The 17,925-nt window shown below is 47.8% G+C and overlaps 3 protein-coding genes across 4 annotated transcripts in view; 1 reads left to right on the forward strand and 2 right to left on the reverse strand.

The window, feature by feature from the left end:
- Window positions 1-17,925, reverse strand: part of ATP6V1G1 (ATPase H+ transporting V1 subunit G1) — a 210,713-nt gene that overhangs the window by 106,553 nt on the left and 86,235 nt on the right. The gene's annotated exons all lie outside the window — the stretch shown is intronic.
- Window positions 1-17,925, reverse strand: part of NIBAN2 (niban apoptosis regulator 2) — a 413,466-nt gene that overhangs the window by 68,596 nt on the left and 326,945 nt on the right. The window lies entirely within an intron of this gene.
- WHRN (whirlin) overlaps window positions 1-17,925 on the forward strand; it is a 111,393-nt gene that overhangs the window by 52,385 nt on the left and 41,083 nt on the right. The window contains exon 3 of the mRNA XM_063144773.1: window positions 2,691-2,816. Coding sequence (XP_063000843.1) covers window positions 2,691-2,816 — 126 coding nt within the window. The remainder of the gene's footprint in view (window positions 1-2,690; window positions 2,817-17,925) is intronic.

A 17,925-nucleotide genomic window follows, 5' to 3' on the forward strand; every position in this document is an offset into this window, starting at 1 on the left:
TTCCCACCCTGACTGGGACTTGCCGTCGTCGCATGTCGTAGACGGAGGACTTTGGAATTCAGCAAGACATATTTGTACTGTCACTAGAGGACAGAAGTTGCGTGAACCACCCTCTAGAGCAGAGGGTTCGGATTTCAGTTCCCATCAGGAGTGCTAGGAATGTAGGACTTTTTTCGGTCCATGCATGTATAGGTTTGCACTGTAATATACGTGAATCGGTTTGAACATGAGAAAAGACTATATTAAAGGAAGGTGCCCTCCAAATCTTTTAGCCCTAGCCAACATGGCCAATGGTCAGGGATTACAGGGACTGGAGTCATAGAATTGTAGAATAGTAGAGTTGGAAGGGGCCTCCCTAGGTCATTCATTCCATTGTTGTACTGCTCTAACAGGAGGTTTTTCCTGATGTCCAGCTGGAATCTGGCTTCTCATAACTTGAGCCCATTATTCCATGTCCTGCACCCTGGGATGATCAAGAAGAGATCCTGGCCCTCCTCTGTGTGACAACCTTCCAAGTCCTTGAAGAGGGCTATCACGTCTCCCCTCAATCTTCTCTTCTTCAGGCTAAACATGCCCAGTTCTTTCAGTCTCTCCTCACAGGATTTTGTTTCCAGACTCCTGGTCATCCAGTGAGCTGTAAGTCCAAAGCATTTGGAAAACGCAAAGACGTGGGACAAAACATTGTGGCACGGAGTACTCACATTCAGGGTAGCCGGCCATGCCCTTCTCCACAATACTCCATTCCGCTCCCACTCCCACCAGTCAGTCAGTGTTCCATGAACGCCAAGCCTGCTCAGTCCTCATTGGACTGTTTAGGCATTTGGCTTTCCCTTAGGGTTTTCATTTTTTTAAAAAAAAAATGCATTCTGCAATCTGTGGGGTTCTCCAAGCCTACTGAGACCTCCCTCTTGTGTGGGGCTGGGGCTGTATTCGCTACGTAAGGAGCAATCCTGAGAGAATTGAGTTTGCAATTCATTGATAGGATGATGATGATTTAGGGACAGCAATAGGTCACCCGGAGCTCCTGCCCATGGAGTTTTTCACGAGGCTGTGTAGCAACATTTCCCCAACTCTTATAGGCAGGATGGTCCTATGTTTGAGAGGCGAAAGAGATGCTTCCTATATCATTCATCTGCTCAGCTGCCTCCTTTTTCCTCTTAGAGCACGAACCGTCCTGCCCAGCGGCTGCGAGAAGCGTCCAACGTTACGATTCCCCCTGCCCTTCCCACCTCGGCTTGCCGCTTCAAGGATCCTTTCATGCTTCCATCCGTCGTTGTTTCTTTCGTGGGGGTCACAGAAGGCCGCCTGCACAGTTCTATTCACACACAAGTTCAGCCACCTTGTTTCTGCATGGGCATTTTTGTACACAGTTTCCCATAATAAATACATTTCAGCACCTTTGCTTGATGTATGCCTTTTGTGTGCAATATTCCCTAATATATTTGAGATGCATTTTCCCCCCAATGTATGCATTTGCATATTTTAATCAAAGAAAAGCCAGGGTTACCATTTTTATGCATGCAGCCCCTGGTGAAATCCCCTCTTCATCACAACAGTGAAAACTGCAGGAGCTATACTAGAGTGACTAGGTACAAAAGAGGGCAGGGCTCCTGCAGCTTTCACTGTTGTGTTGAAGAGGGGATTTCACCAGGGGCTGCATGCATAAAAATGGCACCTGCTGAAATTCCCTTTTCTATACAACTGTTAAAGATGCAGGCACCCTGTCCTCCTTTTCATATGGTCAGCCTACTTCAGAGCTTTTCCCTGTTTCAGAGTCTCTCTCAGTGGCTCTCTGTAGTTCCCACTGTCCTGTGTACAGTCAACTCCAGCCCTGCCTAGTGTGACCAGGTACAAAAGAAGGCAGGGCTCCTGCAGCTTTCACTGTTGTGATGAAGAGGGGTTTCACCAGGGGCTGCACGCATAAAAATGACACCTGCTGAAATTCCCTTTTCTATACAACTGGTAAAGATGCAGGAGCCCTGCCCTCCTTTCCGTATGGTCAACCTAAGACATGTGTCATCGCCAGATCCAGAGAAGTATGTATACGAAAGGATGATTGTGTTAGCTGAAATTACTTAGGTAATTTTAGACTTGGAACATAATGGTCTCACGCGGGAGGGGGAATGATTTTCAACTTCATTATCGTATCCCCCCCCCCTTTTAGATGGTAATGTGCATTACTTCACTCACTTCAAACTGTCTTACGGGCATTGGTCTCTTTAGATGTAGTGTGTTTTTCTTCGCTTATTTCAAAATGTGAAAAGCCAGACCTATTAAGAACATCAGAAGTGCCCTGATGCTGGATCAGAACAAGCGTCCATCTAGTCCAGCACTCTGTTCACACAGTTGCATTTGGGATGTGTCCTGCTTATTCTAGACATCTACATCAAGTCCTTCCCTGAAGGAGGCACTGCATTTAGTTCCCAAAAACTGTGTATATTATTATTATTATTATTATTTATATAGCACCATCAATGTACATGGTGCTGTACAGAGTAAAACAGTAAATAGCAAGACCCTGCCGCATAGGCTTACAATCTCTTCCTAATTAAACAGATTAATAAGACCTTAAGACATCACACAAATCATGGGGTCTGAACATCAGGGAAACAGATTCTGTTCACGTCCCTGCAAAGACATTTGCGCCAGCCTCTGGATCTCTAAAATCAATCCTTTCTTTCTCGGCACAGGTGAACCTGGTACTGGATGAAGGGCGGTCCCTGGGCCTCATGATCCGAGGAGGAGCTGAATACGCTCTTGGGATTTACATCACGGGGGTAGACAAGGACTCTGAAGCCGAAAGCACCGGGTTGAAGGTGAGCTCCATGCGTGTGGCTGACTAGGAGAGTGTCTCGTAATGGAAAATCTCTCTGGGACTCAGATCACACACGACAATCCTACTGCAGTGTTATGCAGTGAACCTTTCAAATGCTTAAAAGGTTGTCACACAGAGGAGAGCCAGGATCTCTTCTCGATCCTCCCAGAGTGCAGGACATGGAATAACGGGCTCAAGTTAGAGGCAGCCAGATTCTGGCTGGACATCAAGAAAAACTTTCCTGAGTGTTAGAGCAGTACGACAATGGAAGCAGTTACCTAGGGAGGTTGTGGGCTCTCCCACACTAGAGGCCTTCAAGAGGCAGCTGGACAGCCATCTGTCAGGGATGCTTTAGGGTGGATTCCTGCATTGAGCAGGGGGTTGGACTCGATGGCCTTAGAGGCCCCTTCCAACTCTACTATTCTATGATTCTATAAGAACATAAGAAGAGCCCTGATGCTGGATCAGACCAAGGGTCCATCTAGTCCAGCACTCTGTTCACACTGTGGCCAACCAGCCATCAGCCAGGGATGAGCAAGCAGGACATGGTGCAAGAGCACCCTCCCACCCATGTTCCCCAGCAAGTGGTGCACACAGGCTTATTGCCTCGAACACTGGAGATAGCACCCAACCATCAGGGCTAGTAGCCCCTGATAGCCTTCTCCTCCAGGAATTTATCCAACCCCCTTTTGAAGCCATCAAGATTGGTAGGCATCACTACATCTTGTGGTAGTGAGTTCAGTAGACGCTTTCCTGTGTTCTTGGGAAAGAGAGTTGATGTCGGGTTAGGATTGCTGGGGATCTGTGCTGTTGGTTTCTCTCCCTCTTACTTGCTGTCATTGGAATTATGGCTAGTTACTTGCCAGGGTCAAATATAAACCAGTAAGGACCGGTGATCTCCCTCCGAAGATGTTGCAGAGCTGGAAAAAGTGAAGGAAAGGGCAACTAAAATGATGAAGGGGCTGGAGCAACTCCCCTATGAGGGAAGGTTACGAGTGCAGTGGTCCTCGCTGGTCCACCAAGATTCAAAATGGCAGCTCTGCCTTTTCCATAAAAAGCCATTTTGCACAAATGGCGGCCATAAAGAGTCCCGTTTACGCAAAATTACAGGCTCACGTGGCCTCTTTACAGCTGCCATTTGCACAAAACAGCTCTTTGCGAAAAAGGCCGAGCATTTTTATGCAAAATGGCGGCGCGACTGGGAAGTGGGAGGTTGTGTGCCACCCACCCGGTGCCCGTGGACTGCCTGGCAGCTTGGCATGCATGGTGAGCAGAGACAGGCAGCCGGCAGGGTTCCGGCAAGCGGGGCAAATTCGGGTGAATTCACCCATCCCAAAAACCAAGATATGGGTGAAATCCCATGTGCTGCTTGGAGTTTTTCTTTCTAATTCTTCACCATAACTGATTAAATTTAGTCTCTTTTCCATAGTCTGAGAAAGGCTTTCAAAAATACTGCTGTGTGTCTCCCTGATTAGTGCATAAAATAAAATCCTGCTATATTTACAGATCTCAGACTTTGCCTTTAGCTAGTTTTAATTGGGAAGGGTAGAATACTACGCGTGTATAGACAGAAAAAAAGCCCAACAACTCTCAGCGTGCTCAGAATGCTGGGAGTTATAGGACATGTTTCTGTCAAAACATGCATAGGTTATCGCTCAAAAACCCATTTTCCTGCCATGGCTATTTTCGCAGTTCCGTATACCCAGATTTCAATGTTAGAAGTTCTCCAACTTTTAGCTATGACAGCTTTTAGGTATGACATTTTAGCTATGACATTTGCCCTCTCCATGAATGCAGTGAAGTCCGTAGTTGTGACTTTTGGATTTTGTCCTCTCCATCCAATGTGGACGCAACATGTAGGGTTTGATGTATGCGATGCAAACTGTGGCAGAATACGAGTTGATTTGCAATCTGGGACTTTGGCTTCCAGATCTTTTACGGTGTTCCCCGTCAAGTCATTTCCCTGGTTTTCAACCTTGAGTGAATGTGCCCTACAGCAATTCATCTGATGAGCAACCTTGCATGTCCAAGGGGAGGGAAGGTAGATGTCCTAGGTAGAGATGTCCCAGATAGAAATGTCCTAGGTAGAGTTGTCCTAGGATCTAGAGGTAGAGGTGTCCTAGGTAGAGATGTCCTAGGGTCTAGAGGTAGAGATGTCCTAGGGAGAGATGTCCTGGGGTCTAGAGGTAGAGGTGTCCTAGGTAGAGATGTCCTAGGGTCTAGAGGTAGAGGTGTCCTAGGTCAAGATGTCTGATGGTCTAGAGTTAGACATGTCCTAGAGTCTAGAGGTAGAGGTGTCCTAGGTCAAGATGTCCGATGGTCTAGAGGTGGAGATGTCCTAGGGTCTAGAGATAGAGGTGTCCTAAGTAGAGATGTCCTAGGGTCTAGAGGTAGAGATGTCTTAAGTAGAGATGCCCTAGGGTCTAGAGGTAGAGAGATGTCCTAGGTAGAGATGTCCTAGGGTGTAGAGATAGAGATGTCCTAAGTAGAGATGTCCTGGGGTCTAGAGGTAGAGAGATGTCCTAGGTAGAGATGTCCTAGGGTCTAGAGGTAGAGATGTCCTAATTAGAGATGTCCGATGGTCTAGAGGTAGAGATGTTCTAGGTAGAGATGTCCTAGGGTCTAGAGGTAGAGAGATGTCCTAGATAGAGATGTCCTAGGGTGTAGAGATAGAAATGTCATAAGTAGAGATGTCCTAGGGTCTAGAGGTAGAGATGTCTTAAGTAGAGATGTCCTACGGTCTAGAGGTAGAGATGTCTTAAGTAGAGATGTCCTAAGGTCTAGAGGTGGAGATGTCTTAAGTAGAGATGTCCTACGGTCTAGAGGTAGAGATGTCTTAAGTAGAGATGTCCTAAGGTCTAGAGGTGGAGATGTCTTAAGTAGAGATGTCCGATGGTCTAGAGGTAGAGATGTTCTAGGTAGAGATGTCTGTTGCTGGCAAAAATCCAGCCCTTTGGGGGCTCACAGGACTTTGGATGGCTCCTCTAAAGTTTCTGACTGGTTCTGACCGAAACCCAGATTGGATTCGCCGCTCCACTGACATCAGAACCACCAGCCTCCACTGAAAGTGGATCTCACAGGGTCTGAGTGGATCATTAGAAACCAAGCCTGCACCAAGCCGCCTGTCTCGATTGTGCATTATTAATCACCACCAGGCATTTGATAACATCGCACGCTGCTTTGCGACGCTCCTCAGCACGCCGTGGCAAAGTAGTGCCATCCTCACGCTGAGCAGGCCAAAGCTAATGAGGATACCCAGTCTCCCACCTGACATGTCCTGGTCCTTTCCCATTCCTCTCTCCATCCTTGGACTTCTTGTTACGAAAGGAGGACAAAGGGGAGGCAGTTCATTAAAACTCCATAGCTGCCTACTTTTCTTTCCAAGCAAAACAAAACAGGAAAACGTAGTACTTCCTACCGGAAAATGATGCCAAGGTTTGCAATTGCAACGCACAGTCATTTTGTACGACTGTGCCCCCATTTCGGACGACTGGGCATAGAGCTATCCGGAGGCCCTTTATTTTAGAAGCGGCAAACCTTCGCCGAATGGATGGCGTGGTGGTTTAGAGAAGCCCTGGGGAGGTTCAATCATTAAGCCTTTCATTCAAGCCTCCCTCCGACCGCGTGTACCTGCCGTCAGTAGTTGGCAATCGTGCGCAACAGCGGGTCAGAAGTGTAAAGAGGCGGCTTAGGGAATGAGTTGTGGAATTCTCTCTTGGGAGTTCCTAGTCATTAGCAATGAAGCCATCTGAGAGCAGAGGGGACAATGAGAGATCTCAAGAATGCAACCTTGAGTTCAAACTTTCCCGCCTGTTTCCTTCTTCTTTTTCTCTCCCGCTTTTTGATGCAACACGGCACACATGTAAATCGCTGCCCTCTTAAGAACATAAGAACGTTAGAAGAGCCCTGCTGGATCAGACCAAGGGTCCATCTAGTCCAGCACTCTGTTCACACAGCGGCCAACCCGCCATTGGCCAGGGATGAACAAGCAGGTCGTCTTCTTCTTCTTCTTCTTCTTCTTCTTCTTCTTCTTCTTCTTCTTCTTCTTCTTCTTCTTCTTCTTCTTCTTCTTCTCCTCCTCCTCCTCCTCCTCCTCCTCCTCCTCCTCCTCCTCCTCCTCCTCCTCCTCCTCCTCTGCATAAGATGTGCCCTGCTGGATCAGACCAAGGGTCCATCTAGTCCAGCACTCTGTTCACACTGTGGTCAACCCGCCATTGGCCAGGGATGAACAAGCAGGTCGTCTTCTTCTTCTTCTTCTTCTTCTTCTTCTTCTTCTTCTTCTTCTTCTTCTTCTTCTTCTTCTTCTTCTTCTTCTTCTTCTTCTTCTCCTCCTCCTCCTCCTCCTCCTCCTCCTCCTCCTCCTCCTCCTCTGCATAAGATGTGCCCTGCTGGATCAGACCAAGGGTCCATCTAGTCCAGCACTCTGTTCACACAGCGGCCAACCCGCCACTGGCCAGGGATGAACAAGCAGGTCTTCTTCTTCTTCTTCTTCTTCTTCTTCTTCTTCTTCTTCTTCTTCTTCTTCTTCTTCTTCTTCTTCTTCTTCTTCTTCTTCTCCTCCTCCTCCTCCTCCTCCTCCTCCTCCTCCTCCTCCTCCTCTGCATAAGATGTGCCCTGCTGGATCAGACCACGGGTCCATCTAGTCCAGCACTCTGTTCACACTGTGGTCAACCAGCCATCAGCCAGGGATGAACAAGCAGGACATGGTGCAACAGCCACCCTCCCGCCCATGTTCCCCAGCAACTGGGGCACACAGGCTTACTGCCTTGAATACTGGAGAAAACACACAACCATCAGGGCTAGTAGCCATGGATAACCTTTGCCTCCAGGAATTTATCCCACTCCCTTTTAAAGCCATCCAGATTGGTGGCCATCACGCCATCTTGGAGATAGCACACAACCTTTTTGATCGCCGTAATTGAAAAGACGTACTGTTGTATGCCCACTAACTGAGCCATGAAAGGTGGCGGACCATAGACAAGACCATGTGCCACGTGCATACTGCCCTTATGCAAATCGATGGTGCGGCCACACTTGGAACACTGTGTACAGTTCTGGTCCCCACAAATAAAAAGGATGTTATAGAGCTGGAAAAAGTGCAGACAAGGGCAACTAAAATGATGAAGGGGCTGGAGCATCTCCCCTAGGAGGGAAGGTTACATCAGCTGGGATTGTTAAGCTTGGAAAAAAGGAGGCTGAGGGGAGACATGATAGAGGTGTACAAAATCATGCATGGTGTGGAGAATGTGGACAGAGAGACATTTTTCTCCCCCTCTCAAAATACTAGAACCCAACGGGGTCATCCCCATGAAGCTGATCGGGGTGAGATTCAGGACAAATAAAAGGAAGGACTTCTCCACACAGCACAGGGTTAAATGATGGAACTCATGATTTAATGCAGTTTATGCTTCTCCCCATCAAGTCGTTTCCCTGGTTTTCAACCTTGAGTGACTCTGCTTTCTCAAACTGCTGAACTTTTAAGTGTCCTACGCTTGAATCCTTGGAGGAAATTTGCGCAATTTGGGGCAAAATTTGGGCAACTTTTCCATTCAATCGCTATTCGTTTGGCGCGAATCTGGCAACCATCGCAAAGGGGAACACAGATTGAGGAAAGGTGAGCCGCAAAGTGGATGTTTGGAGGACTTTGGTGAGCTCAGACATTGCTCATTTGCCCATCCTTAGCTTCATCACCACGTGCAGCAGTGCTGGGACCACCACGATCTGTCAAGGTCCCATTTTGGTCCACTTCTCCTCTCCTTGTGAGCAGATGACCCAAAATGCTGCCCCACTTTCACAGCCGGCACATGAGGAGGGGTTGAAAAGGCAGGGGGGCATTTTCACTCCACCTCATTCTCTCCTCTCCTCTCTTTTTTTTTTTTGCCCTTGGAGGGTAGGGTGACCATATGGAAAGGAGGATAAGGGCTCATGTATGTTTAACAGTTGCACAGAAAAGGGAATTTCAGCAGCTGCTATTTGTATGCATGCAGCACCTGGTTAAATTCCCTCTTCATCACAACAGTTCAAGCTGCAGTAGCCCTGCCCTCTTTTGTATCCGGTCACTCTAGTATAGGTTTTGTAGCTTTAACTGTTGTGATGAAGAGGGACTTTCACCAGGTGCCACATGCATACAAGTGACACCTGCTGAAATTCCCTTTTCTACGCAACTATTAGAGATACAGGAGCCCAGTCCTCCTTTCGATATGATCACCCTACTATCACTACCATCATGGCTAGCAGCCACACTGATAGCTTTACCCTCCACAAAGTTGGTCTCATCCACTTTGCCCCAAACCTCCCACCATTCAGCTCCATTGGACATCAGGAAAAACGTTCTGATGGTTAGAGCAGTACGACAATGGAACCAATGACCAAGGGAGGTTGTGGGCTCTCCCACCCTAGAGGCCTTCAAGAGGCAGCTGGACAGCCATCTCTCAGGGATGCTTTAAGTTGGATTCCTGCATTGAGCGGGGGTTGGACTCAATGGCCTTATGGACCCCTTCCAACTCTACTATTCTATGATTCTATGCCCCTGAGTTCCAACCATCACCCAATTTAACCCTCATAGAACGGCTCTATCCACGTGGCCCCGGCCTGCTGGAGGCAGGGCAGACCTCGTTCCGCTACTTGCAGACGTTGAACATTTCCCCGTATCGTGGCATGGAGCATCTAAACGATTCCTGGAGGCTTGCCTCCTCATTAACCAGGGCCTCAATCTCCACGTCTCTGTTCCATATTCATTACTTCGCATAATAGATCTGTCACTTCTCAGCGCTCATGTCTTCTACAACCTTTCCTCTTTCTCCACACGCTCTCCGTTGCCACCGTCTGCTGCTTATGGGTTTTTCTCCTCCACCCCTCTACCCATCGCTCTTCTTCTCACGTCTTTTATTCCGATTTCATGCACTTGGAGATGACAGAAAGGGATCTCAATCACGGCGTACCACCAGTTTGCAGTAAGCCCACATTCCCGTCCCTTTATGTGATCGCTCCCCTCGCTCCCCTTAAGAAACCACCTCCTATAAATCGAGCAAATGTTCTTTATAAGACCCTGGGATGCCTGCCCAATCTTTCAAGCAGTGGTAGTTCACTCAAAACATCAGCAGAACTTCTTCACACAGCACGTGGTTAAATTATGGAACTCACTTCCACAAGATGTAGTGATGGCCAGCAATTTGGACGGCTTTAAAAAGGGGGTGGATGAATTCCTGGAGGAGAAAGAACGGCTCCTCGCCCTGATGGTTGTGTGCTAGTAGTAGTAAGCCTGTGTGAACTAGTTGCTGGGGAACATGGGTCGGAGGGTGCTGTTGCCCCATGTCCTGTTTTGTGTTGACATCAGGAAAATCCTCCTGAGTGTTAGAGCAGTACGACAATGGAACCAATGACCTAGGGAGGTGGTGGGCTCTCCCACACTCGAGGCCTTCAAGAGGCAGCTGGACAGCCATCTGTCTGGGATGCTTGGAGGTGGATTCCTGCACTGAGCAGGGGGTTGGACTCGATGGCCTTATAGGCCCCTGCCAACTCTACTATTCTATGATTCTATGATAGCCACCCATTTGGATGGCTTTAAAAGGCAGTTGGATACATTCCTGGAGGAAAAGGCTATCAAGGGCTCCTAGCCCTGATGGTCATGTGCTACATCCAGTATGTGAGGCAGTAATCTTATATGCACCAGTTGCTGGGGAACATGGGTGGGAGGGTGCTGTTGCACCATGTCCTGTTTTGTTGGTCCCTGGTCGACAGCTGGCTGGCCAGTGTGGGAACAGAATGCTGGACTAGATGAATCGTCTGGTCTGATCCAGCAGGGCTCTTTTTATGTTCTTAACGTCTCTTTTTTGGGGGTGGGGGAAAGGACGTGTGGCCTCCCAGATGTGGTTGGGCTGCAACTCCATTATCCATGACCATTGGCCATGCTGGATGGGGCTAATAGGAGTTGATGTTTATTACTTATTTATTAAAACATTTGTATCCCAGCCTATATCACTCGGATCTCAGGGCGGCGTGAAGATAAAATCATACAAACAATAAATATGCACAGCTAAAAACAACTTAAACCATTAATCATGCTAAAACCACAATAGAATTTAAAAGCAGTAAAAAAACAACAATTAAAACTATGCACAAGCTTGGTGAATTTAGCCATCAAAGGCTTTTTTTAAAAGCCCTGTCTTAACTTGATGTCAAAACGAAGTCAGCGCTGCTGCCAGTCGGGCGTCCAAGGGGAGGGCATTCCACAGCCACGGAGCCACAACAGAGAAGGCCCTCTCCTATGTCCCAGCATAGCATATGTCTCGTGTTGGTGGGATGCGGAGGAGGGCTCCTCCATCAGAGCTCAAGTCTAGGGCAGGCAGATATAGGGAGAGGCGCTCCCTCAAATACTGAGGTCCTAGGGGCTTTAAATATCATTGCCAACCACTTGAATTCCGCCCGGATGTATATAGGCAGCCAGTGCAATTCCTTCAAGACTGGTGTTATGCGGTCTTTGTGGGATGTACTGATCAGCAGTCTAGCTGCTCCATTTTGCACTGGAGTTGAACCACATCGGAAAGGCTGTGTGTTCCCTCCCTGTTTTATTGTCTGGTGGGTTGCTGCATCTCACTCTTCCTGAACTGCAGTTTAACTAGAGCTCTATTCAGGCATGACACCCACACATCCAATCAACATGTGACCAGAGAGCAGATTTCTAAATTTGCATCTCTACATACATAAATTAGCCAATGGAAGAACATAAGAAGATCTGGATCAGAGCTATCTACTCCAACATTCTGTTCACAGAGTGCCCAATCAGGAGTCCCACTAGCAGGACACAGGTGCAACAGCACCCTCGCACCCAGGTGTCATGTCTAATCCTACTGCTCCTGTTTTGGGAGAAGATGTTTCAGGTAATCAATCAGAATCAGATTTGGATCTAGAGGAGGAGGCGCCAGACCACCAGCCAGTCTGTACCAGTGTGGGAGGAAGCTCTCACGAGCGATTCCCCAGCTGGGAGTCAGCCCTCTCCAGAGCTTATCTCCTCAAGGCCAAATCCTACACACTCGGCGGGAAGTGAGCCTTCTTCTGGAGGAGAGCGCCCCGAGAAGCTAGCTGATGCTAGGGTCCACCGGAAACTCAAACGCACGGGGCGGAAGGAAGGTGTGAGAAAGTCAGTTCGATTACGCCAGAACCTGCCTCCGCACCAGGCTCTCTGAAGTTACGGGCGTTTGGGAAGTGGCTTCCTATTCTTCTTGAGCGAACAATTGTCTTGCTTAGTTTGCATAGTTTTGCCTAGGGGGACGTTTCCAAGAGGTTAGACTCTCTTCAGGTAGAGAGTCTAACCTCTTGGAGGCTCTCCCACACTAGAGGCCTCCAAGAGGTAGCTGGACAGCCATCTGTCAGGGATGCTTTAGGGTGGATTCCTGCATTGAGCAGGGGGTTGTACTCGATGGCGTCATAGGCCCCTTCCAACTCTGCTATTCTATGATTCTATGAGAAGGTAGAACAAATTTTGGGCAGGGTTCGAACGTCGAAGTGCTTGAGAAACATTGCCATCGTAGAGTGTTTCTTCCTCAGATGAGCCATTGCTGCCTTCTTGAACACAAATTCCATTTTGTAATCTGCGGTGGAATTGCCCAAACCAACCCTGCCAGGAAAGCAGAAAGAAAAAGAGAAAGCGTAAAAGCTTTCAGCGCTCCAGGACTTGGAACGAAAATACAATTGCTATTGGCAACCAGCAACGCACACCTTGAAGGACTACATCAGTTCACAGAAACAGTTCATGGCCACCAGATAATTTGAATTTCACGGTTGCATCTTGAAGTACTATCCTTTGGGTTGAAAATCATATCATTACTGACGCTGGGCTGCAAGGAAGCGGAGCGTACGCAGCACTTAAAATCCCATCAGGACTTGTTCCAGGGCCAGGATTGTGTTCTGCAACAGGTCCTTCTTTTTTTGTATATATGGAGGGTGGTGTGTTTTTTAACATACATGCACACATTTTATCTATAGAAACGAATGCATATGAAATGCATATATATGAAAATACCAATCACTAGAACTTCTACTTGGGCTTCAGCAAAAGTGCACCAGATATCCAAATAAGTATCTATTTGAAGATGACGTCTAGATGCCACCAATTCAAATGTTGAAAACGTATAATGTCTTCAATGTATTCATAGAATCATAAAATAGCAGAGTTGGAAGGGGCCTGCAAGGCCATCGAGTCCAACCCCCTGCTCAATGCAGGAATCCACCCTAAAGCATCCCTGACAGATGAATTATTTTTTTATTTTTATTTTTATTTTTATTTATTTAAGGATTTTTATGCCGCCATTCAGCCAAAAAGGGCTCTCATGGCGGCTTACAAAAGTATTTCTTGACAGTCCCTGCCCACAGGCTTACAATCTAAAAGACATGACACAAAAGGAAAGGGGATTGGGAGGGAGGAGGAGGAGGAGGGGGGAAAGGAAAGCAAATTCAGGCACTACAATCTTAGTTGGAAAGTTCAACAGTTACAGGTGACAGCAGAAGGGAGGGGGTTCTCAGCTGGAGCTGGACCCAGGCACGGTGGAGAGGTGCCTGGCTGCTGCTTCCTCCCTCACTGGTGGCCTCTGCAGAGACAGTTGGTAGCAGGAGGGAGGGGGCTCTCAGCTGGAGCTGGACCCAGGCACGGTGGAGAGGTGCCTGGCTGCTGCTTCCTCCCTCACTGGTGGCCTCTGCAGAGACAGTTGGTAGCAGGAGGGAGGGGGCTCTCAGCTGGAGCTGGACCCAGGCACGGTGGAGAGGTGACTGGCTGCTGCTTCCTCCCTCACTGGTGGCCTCTCCAGAGACAGTTGGTAGCAGGAGGGAGGGGGCTCTCAGCTGGAGCTGGACCCAGGCATGATGGAGAGGTGCCTGGCTGCTGCTTCCTCCCTCACTGGACTACATCAGTTATATGAGTTGAATGTTTATCCTTCCAATGCTGTAATATCAGTCCTTTAGCTGTCAAGAGAATTCAGAGACTCCATTTACGCTGACCATTTGTGGCATGTACATCAGCGATTATTAAAGACTTTTCCAATATAAAATTTTATTTATTTATTTATTTATTTATTTATTACATTTTTTATACCGCCCAATAGCCAAAGCTCTCTGGGCGGTTCACAGAATTTATCCATATAGTAAGCTCCGAAGAAGAAGAAACTACTGGACATTGCTCAAACATATGTTTAAAATTCAGCCATAGCTGCCAAGCCCTATGAGGAGAGACTGAAAGAACTGGGCCTGTCAGCCTGGAGAAGAGAAGACTGAGGAGAGACATGATAGCACTCTTCAAGGACTTGAAAGGTTGTCACACAGAGGAGGGCCAGGATCTCTTCTCCATCCTCCCAGAGTGCAGGACGTGGAATAATGGGCTTGTGACAGGAAGCCAGATTCCAGCTGGACATCAGGAAAAACTTCCTGTTAGAGCAGTACGACAATGGAATGAATGACCTAGGGAGGTCATGGGCTCTCCCACACTAGAGGCATTCAAGAGGCAGGTGGGCAGCCATCTGTCAGGTATGCTTTAAGGTGGATTCCTGCGTTGAGCAGGGGGCTGGATTTGATGGCCTTATAGGCCCCTTCCAACTCAACTCTTCTATGATTTTATGTACATCCCAGCATCCCTTGCAGCATTCACAGCCCTGGGTAGCCATTTCCTGATTGTTGCTGGCGGCCATGTTGAGGTTATGTTGCCCACAGGTGCCCATTACAACAGCTGTTGCGGCTCCCAGCAGGTATTACTAGAGCTGTGTGCCCTTATGATACGTCCATCCTGGTGGCCCCAAAACAGACATGCAGTGTGTGGAGATTTCGAGCAAGAATGCAAAATGGCAGCCGGCATGTTCAGAGCTGCTATGCAGAACTCGGCAGCGGAGATCCCGCTGGCCAAACAGATCAGCCTGGCCAATTTCAGCCTCTCTTGCCATGCAGCTCTATGGTTGTGTTGACTTAACCATGGGGGCCTTACACATGACACGCTAAGCCACTGTTAGGGCCGCTAACTCTGTTGCAGTACATAGTTAGCGGTTAAACTGTGGTTATGTAGCAACCATGGTTAGAGGAAACGCCCTACAAAACGTGCTATGCCGTCATGGTTAGCTCAAAATGCTTAACTCCCATGGCTTAGCATGTTGTCTGAACAGGATCACTAACTACACTGAGTTCCCTGAAGGAAGAGAGAGGGGAAATGTAATAAATATATAAGGCAACAGAAATTCATCCAGCCGGAATTGGCTGTGCTGAATTGAGCCCCAAAGGATAGGAACAGCTCGTCAACTGCTAAGAATCTGCGTTTTGAAAGAAGATGATTTTCATCCTGTGTAGATGGAGAGTGCAGTTTTGTGCATGTCTACACAGAAGTAAGTCCAACTGTTTTCAACGCGGCTCTCCCCCTGGTGATTATGTGTGTCCAGCATGATGGGAGATGTAGTCCAGCAAAACAGAACAGGACCTGGTTGGGGAAGGAACGTTTCTTTCCCCCCAGCTGCTTCTGAGGTCGACAGGACTCCCAATCAAAAAGAACCCAGCAGCAACCTTTGCGTCCTGATCTCAGGCCACGGCAGATGAGACAAATAACGCGAGACGCGGAAGACCAGGGACCGAGCAGGATTTCTTGCGGGGGTTCTCAACAACGGCGACAAAAAACCCTCAACCCTTCAGAGCATCTAATCCTTAAAAACAGAGCTATTTAAAGTAACAGATCAATCGGCTCAGAATCAAAGTGTTAAATAAGATATATCATGGTTTGCTTCCCCCGCTATAAAAAAATAAAGTAAAATCCGGCTGAGCTGAAGTCCGTGCTCTAGGGAGAGACGTTTTTAGAGCGAGGGTGTTATTTATAAGAAGCCATGCAAGAAAGAGGCAATAGAAGGAGCGACGATTATCTAAATTCCATCAAGCTCGAAAGCGAGGCAGGGGTGGGTGGGCTGGCGAAAAGCAATGTCAGATTGGAATAACAAGAACACTAATATGACTGATTACTATCACAGTTGCCTCCAGTGGCCCAGAAAGCCTTTGACCCATGCTGTGAAATAAGAGGAGCAGAGATGGAGAGGAGTTTTTGGTTTTGTTTTGTTACTTATTTATTTGTTTTCCTTTATTGTTCTGAGTCTTCGTTCGCCAATCCAGCCCTCTCTGTATAATTCTGCCCTGAGCTGGACATGCTAGGGCATTTTGGAAACTGGCAGATCAGTTAATTAATCGGGAGCTGCAACACGATGTTGCAGCGTGGAGAGTTCTTGTTGATGGTTTCAGCCAGCCATGTCGTCTTCCGGGATATCCTCTTCTATTTCCTTGGCTGCTAGCCCTGATGGTTGTGTGCTACTGTGGAGGAACCCGAAAGGGCAGTTTCCCTTGGTTCGCTGAGCAGCGGTCAGAGACTCTCAAGACACAATTTCTCTCATCTTGGAAAAGTTTTATTACGAGCAGCCTGCAGTGCTGCAAGGTGGCAAACCCTAGAGCAGTGCTTCCCAAAGTGGCCGGTACTGCCCCCTTGGGGGCAGTGGGATTGCATAGGGGGGCGTTAAGAGGCAAGGGGTTGGCAGGGGGGGCGCTCGAGGTGGTCTTTTCCGAGAAGCATCTCTCCAGAAGGTCTTAAAACCCAGGGAAATTTTTATGGGAGAAGGTAGTTTGGTCCCAAGCCATATAGGGGAAGAATCCACACATGTATTAATACCGTTTAAGAAGAGTCCTTTTAACAGTGAATTGAAATGTTTCAAAAGCACTAAAACCCTAATGAAGAGACATACCCTACTTGGTGTGCCCCGCCACGCTGGGTGCAAAACAGAGGCATTCGCTCTCTTTTCCCTCCCTCCCTCGGCAAGCCTACAGCGGGTGCTTTGGATTTTGAATAAATATTAAATTAATTGTTGCTGTTTTGAATTTTATTGTTATTATCTTCCTTAGTCGGTCATTGAAACCGCTATTCTGAATAGTGATTTTTATAGTGTAGGGTAGGGGGGCACTGGGCATGAGTTTGTGGAACCAAGGGGGTGGTGACCTGAAAAAGTTTGGGAATCACTGCCCTAGAGGATCTGAAGGACTGCCCACTAGTTGCAGGCAAAGCTAAGATACTTATAGGGTAACATCCTCAGAAGCAACAACAGAACTTCCTCATATAATAAACCAATCATAATACAGTTTTGCAATACAGTAACCAATGATAGACAAGGCATTTATGCATGTGCAGAGTGCAGATAATTCCAAGACTAGAAAAACAATACATAGATGGGTATTGCAATCCTGGAACATCTGTTCCTTTGTGGTTACTACTCTTCCTGTCCTCGCTGGGAGGCTCACACGCTGGCTAATGTGTCAACACTTCTTGTTGGTTGAGCAAGTGTCGCTCAATATATTTTCGGCTACAGTTTGGGTCAAATTGCTATAGAACTTGATTTCTAATAGAAAGGGCTTACATCAAAACAGGGTGGGCACAGACAAAACAGCCCATTCACACATTTCCTCGACACTACCTCCAGTGTCCACGGCGGTAAGCCTGTGTGCAGCAGTTGCTGGGGAACATGGGTGGGAGGGTGCTGTTGCATCATGTCCTGCTTTGTTGGTCCCTGGTCGACAGCTGGTTGGAGTAGAAAGAGGGGGGGGGACACCAAAACACTGGTACTGTACACCAGTAAAACTCTGGTGTTCGATGAAGTTTTCTTTCAAAAATAATCCAACGATTAAAAGAATAGTAAAAATCGAGGATTGCGAGCTCAACATTTCGGACCTGACGTGGTCCTTCCTCAGGAAGGGACAGGAGGCCCTGTCCTCCTTTCCATGCGGTCAGCCTAGGAAGACTCCAATCTTTTTCTTTGCAGACCCAATCTCGGATTGTTTTGAAATGGCAGCATGACTCCTGCCTCCTGCAATGATAGATTGGGTTGTACTAAGCTTGGCAGATGATTTATGGCCCAATTGACTGAGGGAAAGAGCAGCGAATACTGAAAGGTTTGCGCTGTCACTCCCCTCCTTGAACAGAAGGACACACACGCGCATGCACACACACACACACACACACAGGCGCGCACGGACAAAGAGCAAAAGGTCTTTTCACTCATTGTATTGCCTACAGATAGAAGGGCGGAGGGAGGAGGAATGAATGGAAGGCATTTGGG

The sequence above is a fragment of the Elgaria multicarinata genome, chromosome 19 (genome assembly GCF_023053635.1).
Source record: "Elgaria multicarinata webbii isolate HBS135686 ecotype San Diego chromosome 19, rElgMul1.1.pri, whole genome shotgun sequence".
In the NCBI taxonomy this organism is placed as follows: Eukaryota; Metazoa; Chordata; class Lepidosauria; order Squamata; family Anguidae; genus Elgaria; species Elgaria multicarinata.